At 57.3% G+C, this 7,732-nt stretch overlaps 1 protein-coding gene across 1 annotated transcript; it reads left to right on the top strand.

Annotated features, from left to right (window-relative positions):
• Nucleotides 1-2,349: 2,349 nt before the first annotated feature.
• On the top strand, nt 2,350-6,897 carry ddx23 (DEAD (Asp-Glu-Ala-Asp) box polypeptide 23). The gene is made up of 3 exons (XM_072567032.1): nt 2,350-2,498; nt 4,259-4,367; nt 6,697-6,897. Exons 1-3 carry the CDS (start codon nt 2,353-2,355, stop codon nt 6,895-6,897), a joined length of 456 nt encoding a protein of 151 aa, XP_072423133.1. The 5' UTR covers nt 2,350-2,352.
• The last annotated feature ends 835 nt before the right edge of the window (nt 6,898-7,732 follow it).

Here is a 7,732-nt window from a genome sequence, read left to right as displayed (position 1 = left end):
TTGGGGTGTGTGTGTGTGTGATCGGGGGTTTATTGATGGGGTTGGGTGTGTGTGTGTGTGTGTGTGTGATCGGGGGTTTATTGATGGGGTTGGGTGTGTGTGTGTGTGTGTGTGATCGGGGGTTTTTTGATGGGTTGGGGGTGTGTGAGAGATCAGGGGTTTACTGATGGGGTTGGGGGAGTGCGTGTGTGTGTGTGATCGGGGGTTTACTGATGGGGTTGGGTGTGTGTGTGTGAGAGATCGGGGGTTTATTGATGGGGTTGGGGTGTGTGTGTGTGATCGGGGGTTTACAGATGGGGTTGGGGGAGTGCGTGTGTGTGTGTGATCGGGGGTTTACTGATGGGGTTGGGTGTGTGTGTGTGAGATCGGGGGTTTATTGATGGGGTTGGGGGTGTGTGTGTGAGAGATCGGGGGTTTATTGATGGGGTTGGGGTGTGTGTGTGTGTGTGTGTGTGTGTGATCGGGGGTTTATTGATGGGGTTGGGGGTGTGTGTGTGTGTGATCGGGGGTTTTTTGATGGGGTTGGGGGTGTGTGAGAGATCAGGGGTTTACTGATGGGGTTGGGGGAGTGCGTGTGTGTGTGTGATCGCGGGTTTATTGATGGGGTTGGGTGTGTGTGTGTGTGTGTGATCGGGGGTTTTTTGATGGGGTTGGGGGTGTATGAGAGATCGGGGGTTTATTGATGGGGTTGGGGGTGTGTGTGTGAGAGATCGGGGGTTTATTGATGGGGTTGGGTGTGTGTGTGAGAGATCGGGGGTTTATTGATGGGGTTGGGGGTGTGTCTGTGTGAGAGATCGGGGTTTATTGATGGGGTTGGGTGTGTGTGTGTGTGTGAGAGATCGGGGGTTTATTGATGGGGTTGGGTGTGTGTGTGTGTTTGTGTGATCGGGGGTTTATTGATGGGGTTGGGTTTGTGTGTGTGTGTGTGATCGGGGGTTTATTGATGGGGTTGGGTGTGTGTGTGTGTGATCGGGGGTTTATTGATGGGGTTGGGTGTGTGTGTGTGATCGGGGGTTTATTGATGGGGTTGGGGTGTGTATGTGTGTGATCGGGGGTTTATTGATGGGGTTGGGGGCGTGTGTGTGTGATCGGGGGTTTATTGATGGGGTTGGGGGCGTGTGTGTGTGATCGGGGGTTTATTGATGGGGTTGGGGGAGTGTGTGTGTGATTGGGGGTTTATTGATGCGGTTGGGTGTGTGTGTGTGAGATCGGGGGTTTATTGATGGGGTGTGTGTGTGTGTGTGTGTGATCGGGGGTTTATTGATGGGGTTGGGGGTGTGTGTGTGATCGGGGGTTTATTGATGGGGTTGGGGGTGTGTGTGTGATCGGAGGATTATTGATGGGGTTGGGGGCGTGTGTGATCGGGGGTTTATTGATGGGGTTGGGTGTGTGTGTGTGATCGGGGGTTTATCGATGGGGTTGGGGGTGTGTGTGTGTGTGTGTGATCGGGGGTTTATTGATGGGGTTGGGGGTGTGTGTGTGATCGGAGGATTATTGATGGGGTTGGGGGCGTGTGTGATCGGGGGTTTATTGATGGGGTTGGGGGTGTGTGTGTGATCGGGGGTTTATCGATGGGGTTGGGGGTGTGTGTGTGTGTGTGTGATCGGGGGTTTATTGATGGGGTTGGGGGTGTGTGTGTGATCGGGGGTTATTGATGGGGTTGGGGGTGTGTGTGTGATTGGGGGATTATTGATGGGGTTGGGAGTGAGTGTGTGATCGGGGGTTTATTGATGGGGTTGGGGGTGTGTGTGTGATTGGGGGTTTATTGATGGGGTTGGGGGGGTGTGTGTGATCGGGGGTGTATTGATGGGGTTGGGTGTGTGTGTGATCGGGGGTTTATTGATGGGGTTGGGTGTGTGTGTGATCGGGGGTTTATTGATGGGGTTGGGGGTGTGTGAGATCAGGGGTTTATTGATGGGGTTGGGGGTGTGTGTGATCAGGGGTTTATTGATGGGGTTGGGTGTGTGTGTGAGATCAGGGGTTTATTGATGGGGTTGGGGGTGTTTGTGTGTGATCTGGGGTTTATTGATGGGGTTGGGGGGGTATGTGAGAGATCGGTGGTTTATTGATGGGGTTGGGGGTGTGTGAGATCGGTGGTTTATTGATGGGGTTGGGGGTGTTTGTGTGAGACATCAGAGGTTCATGTAGTATTGACGGGCTGCGAGTTAGTGATTTTAGCTTTGGTGTGTATCTGTGTGTGCGGGTGTGGGGTGATGTGTGTTTTTGTGTGTATTGTGCACCTATATTGTGTTGTTTGTGTGTATTGTGTGTGCGTGCTGGTCTGTCTGTGTGTGTGTAGAGCTCCACTCACCCTCTCTGACCCTCTCTTCCCCCCTCCCCCCCCAGACGGTGATGTTCACAGCCACAATGCCCCCCTCAGTGGAGAGATTGGCACGCAGTTACCTGCGCAGGCCGGCTGTGGTGTACATCGGCTCAGCAGGGAAACCCCATGAACGTGTCGAACAGCGAGTTTACCTTATGTCAGAGGGCGAGAAGAGGTAATACAGGGGCGAGGGGCTAAGCCTGGCCTGTTATTGTGAGAATTGGGTGGGGGCTGAGTGTTCTGAATGGTCTTCTCTTGTTCCTGTGTGTCGGGCTGGATGAGTGAGGGCTGAACGGCCTCCTGCTGTTCCCCTGTGACAGGCTGGAGGAGGGAGGGGGGCTGAACGGCCTCCTGCTGTTCCCCTGTGACAGGCTGGAGGAGGGAGAGGGGCTGAATGGCCTCCTGTTCCCCTGTGTGACAGGCTGGAGGAGGGAGAGGGGCTGAATGGCCTCCTGCTGTTCCTGTGTGACAGGCTGGAGGAGGGAGAGGGGCTGAATGGCCTCCTGCTGTTCCTGTGTGACAGGCTGGAGGAGGGAAGGGCTGAACAGCCTCCTGCTGTTCCCTGTGTGACAGGCTGGAGGAGGGAGGGGGGGCTGAACGGCCTCCTGCTGTTCCTGTGTGACGGGCTGGAGGAGGAGGGAGAGGGGCTGAATGGCCTCCTGCTGTTCCCCTGTGTGACAGGCTGGGGGGAGGGAGGGGGGCTGAATGGCCTCCTGCTGTTCCCTGTGTGACAGGCTGGAGGAGGGAGGGGGGCTGAAAGGCCTCCTGCTGTTCCCCTGTGTGTGACAGGCTGGAGGAGGGAGAGGGGCTGAATGGCCTCCTGCTGTTCCTGTGTGACAGGCTGGAGGAGGGAAGGGCTGAACAGCCTCCTGCTGTTCCCTGTGTGACAGGCTGGAGGAGGGAGGGGGGCTGAATGGCCTCCTGATGTTCCCTGTGTGACAGGCTGGAGGAGGGAGGGGGGCTGAATGGCCTCCTGCTGTTCCCTGTGTGACAGGCTGGGGGAGGGAGGGGGGGCTGAATGGCCTCCTGCTGTTCCCTGGGTGTGACAGGCTGGAGGAGGGAGAGGGGCTGAATGTCCTCCTGCTGTTCCCCTGTGTGACAGGCTGGAGGAGGGAGAGGGGCTGAATGTCCTCCTGCTGTTCCCTGTGTGTGACAGGCTGGAGGAGGGAGGGGGGGGCTGAATGTCCTCCTGCTGTTCCCCTGTGACAGGCTGGAGGAGGGAGAGGGGCTGAATGGCCTCCTGCTGTTCCCTGTATGACAGGCTGGAGGAGGGAGGGGGGGGCTGAATGTCCTCCTGCTGTTCCCTGTGTGTGACAGGCTGGAGGAGGGAGGGGGGGGCTGAATGTCCTCCTGCTGTTCCCCTGTGACAGGCTGGAGGAGGGAGAGGGGCTGAATGGCCTCCTGCTGTTCCCTGTATGACAGGCTGGAGGAGGGAGGGGGGGGCTGAATGTCCTCCTGCTGTTCCCTGTGTGTGACAGGCTGGAGGAGGGAGGGGGGGGCTGAATGTCCTCCTGCTGTTCCCCTGTGACAGGCTGGAGGAGGGAGAGGGGCTGAATGGCCTCCTGCTGTTCCCTGTATGACAGGCTGGAGGAGGGAGGGGGGGGCTGAATGTCCTCCTGCTGTTCCCTGTGTGTGACAGGCTGGAGGAGGGAGGGGGGGGCTGAATGTCCTCCTGCTGTTCCCCTGTGACAGGCTGGAGGAGGGAGAGGGGCTGAATGGCCTCCTGCTGTTCCCTGTATGACAGGCTGGAGGAGGGAGGGGGGGGCTGAATGTCCTCCTGCTGTTCCCTGTGTGTGACAGGCTGGAGGAGGGAGGGGGGGGCTGAATGTCCTCCTGCTGTTCCCTGTGTGACAGGCTGGAGGAGGGAGAGGGGCTGAATGGCCTCCTGCTGTGTCACTCTGTGCTGATTGATGTGCCTGTGCTGTGTGTTGTCAGGAAGAAGCTGTTGGCCCTTTTGGAGGAAGGATTTGAGCCCCCGATTATCATCTTCGTCAATCAGAAGAAGGGCTGTGATGTCCTGGCGAAATCCCTGGAGAAGATGGGGGTAGGTCCCTCCCCAACACTCTGTCACCATCTCCTCCTATCCCTCTGTCGTCCTCATGTGTCTGTCTCTCTCACACTCGCTCTCACACTCGCTCTGTCTCTCTCACACGTGCGGGCCCTCACACGTGCTCTCCCACACATGCACGCTATTTCTGTCACGTGCACTTTCTTTCACACGTGCGCTCTTGCTCTCTCGCTCTGTCACACTCACCTGCACACGCTCACACATGCACTCTCTCTCAGGCATGTACACACACACACACCCCGTCCCCCGTCTCTCTGTCTCTTGCACACTCTATTTCTCTCTCTCTCTCACTCACGTGCGTGCCCTCTCTCTCTGGCGCACACTCACACACACTCACACTCACACTTGGCCGTCTGTTATCCAGGGGGTTCAGCCCTTGCTGATCATTACACCTGCCTTGGTTTTGGGATCGTTCCAACAGATGAACCTTTTCCGAACCCTGTCTGGTGCGTTGACGATATTCCCTGGATCTCTCAGTCCCCGGTGATGTTGCGAGTTCCTGCTTTTCCCGAGAGTGTCTCTGAGCTGTTCCTGTGGCCTACAGGCGAACCTGCTCTGTCATCACCGGGGAGAGAGAGTAAAGCTCCTCACTCACTCTCACCCCCTACTGTCCCTGTCCCAGGGAGTGGGGGGACGGTGTAGACGGAGCTTTACCCTGTATCTAACCCCCTATCCCTGGGAGTGGGGGGACGGTGTAGGGGGAGCTTTACTCTGGATCTAACCCCCTGTCCCTGGGAGTGTTTGATGGGGGGACGGTGTAGAGGGAGCTTTACTCTGGATCTAACCCCCTGTCCCTGGGAGTGGGGGACAGTGTAGAGGGTGCTTTACTCTGGATCTAACCCCCTGTCCCTGGGAGTGTTTGATGGGGGGACGGTGTAGAGGGAGCTTTACTCTGGATCTAACCCCCTGTCCCTGGGAGTGTTTGATGGGAGGACGGTGTAGAGGGAGCTTTACTCTGGATCTAACCCCCTGTCCCTGGGAGTGTTTGATGGGGGGACGGTGTAGAGGGAGCTTTACTCTGTATCTATCCCCCTGTCCCTGGGAGTGGGGACAGTGTAGAGGAGGCTTTACTCTGTATCTAACCCTCCTGTCCATTGGAGTGGGGGGACAGTGTAGAGAGAGCTTTACTCTGTATCTAACCCCCTGTCCCTGGGAGTGGGGGACAGTGTAGAGGGAGCTTTACTTTGTATCTAACCCCCTGTCCCTGTCCCTGGGAGTGGGGGACGGTGTAGAGGGAGTTTTACTCTGTATCTAACCCTCTGTCCCTGGGAGTGGGGACAGTGTAGAGGGAGCTTTACTCTGTATCTAACCCCCCTGTCCCTGGGAGTGGGGACAGTGTAGGGGGAGATTTACTCTGTTTCTAACCCCCTGTCCCTGGGAGTGGGGGACGGTGTAGGGGAAGCTTTACCCTGTATCTAACCCCCTGTCCCTGGGAGTGGGGGGACGGTGTAGGGGGATCTTCACCCTGTATCTAACCCCCTGTCCCTGGGAGTGGGGGACAGTGTAGAGGGAGCTTTACCCTGTATCTAACCCCCTGTCCCTGGGAGTGGGGGACGGTATAGGGGGATCTTCACTCTGTATCTAACCCCCTGTCCCTGGGAGTGGGGGACAGTGTAGAGGGAGCTTTACTTTGTATCTAACCCCCTGTCCCTGTCCCTGGGAGTGGGGGACAGTGTAGAGGGAGTTTTACTCTGTATTTAACCCTCTGTCCCTGGGAGTGGGGACAGTGTAGAGGGAGCTTTACTCTGTATCTATCCCCCTGTCCCTGGGAGTGGGGGACGGTGTAGAGGGAGCTTTACTCTGTATCTAACCCCCTGTCCCTGGGAGTGGGGGGATAGTGTAGGGGGAGCTTTACTCTGTTTCTAACCCCCTGTCCCTGGGAGTGGGGGACGGTGTAGGGGAAGCTTTACTCCGTATCTAACCCCCTGTCCCAGGGAGTGGGGGGACGGTGTAGGGGGATCTTCACCCTGTATCTAACCCCCTGTCCCTGGGAGTGGGGGACGGTGTAGAGGGAGCTTTACTCTGTATCTAGCCCCCTGTCCCTGGGAGTGGGGGACGGTGTAGAGGGAGCTTTACTCTGTATCTAACCCCCTGTCCCTGGGAGTGGGGGACGGTGTAGAGGGAGCTTTACTCCGTATCTAACCCCCTGTCCCTGGGAGTGGGGGACGGTGTAGAGGGAGCTTTACTCCGTATCTAACCCCCTGTCCCTGGGAGTGTTTGTTGGGGAGGGGTTTGGGAGACACCGTAGAGAGAGTTTTCCGTGGTTTGACTCTGTTTCCCTGTGTGTTGTTGTGACCCTCTGCAGTTCAATGCCTGCACACTGCACGGGGGCAAAGGCCAAGAACAGAGAGAGTTTGCTCTCTCCAACCTGAAGGCTGGTGCCAAGGATATCCTGGTGGCGACAGACGTGGCTGGTCGTGGGATAGATATTCACGATGTCTCGATGGTCCTCAACTACGACATGGCCAAGAACATCGAGGGTAAGGTCCTGAGTGGACACCCATAACGCCCCATCACAGACCCTGTCCCTAACACACACCCCCATCACAGACCCTGTCCCTAACACACACCCCCATCACAGACCCTGTCCCTAACACACACCCCCATCACAGACCCTGTCCCTAACACACACCCCCATCACAGACCCTGTCCCTAACACACACCCCCATCACAGACCCTGTCCCTAACACACACCCCCATCACAGACCCTGTCCCTAACACCCCCCCCATTACAGACCCTGTCCCTAACACAGACCCCCATCACAGACCCTGTCCCTAACACACACCCCCATCACAGACCCTGTCCCTAACACCCCCTCCATTACAGACCCTGTCCCTAACACAGACCCCCATCACAGACCCTGTCCCTAACACACACCCCCATCACAGACCCTGTCCCTAACACACACCCCCATCACAGACCCTGTCCCTAACACACCCCCATCACAGACCCTGTCCCTAACACACACCCCCATCACAGACCCTGTACAAAACACACACCCCCATCACAGACCCTGTCCCTAACACACCCCCATCACAGACCTTGTCCCTAACACACACCCCCATCACAGACCCTGTCCCTAACACACAGCCCATCACAGACCCTGTCCCTAACACACACCACCATCACAGACCCTGTCCCTAACACCCCCATCACAGACCCTGTCCCTAACACACACCCCCCATCACAGACCCTGTCCCTAACACACACCCCCATCACAGACCCTGTCCCTAACACACACCCCCATCACAGACCCTGTCCCTAACACACACCCCCATCACAGACCCTGTCCCTAACACACACCCCCATCACAGACCCTGTCCCTAACACACACCCCCAT

Source organism: Chiloscyllium punctatum, chromosome X (genome assembly GCF_047496795.1).
Source record: "Chiloscyllium punctatum isolate Juve2018m chromosome X, sChiPun1.3, whole genome shotgun sequence".
NCBI classification, from domain to species: domain Eukaryota; kingdom Metazoa; phylum Chordata; class Chondrichthyes; order Orectolobiformes; family Hemiscylliidae; genus Chiloscyllium; species Chiloscyllium punctatum.
Note: the sequence above shows the minus strand (reverse complement) of the source record. Positions and strands in the feature narration are given on the sequence as shown.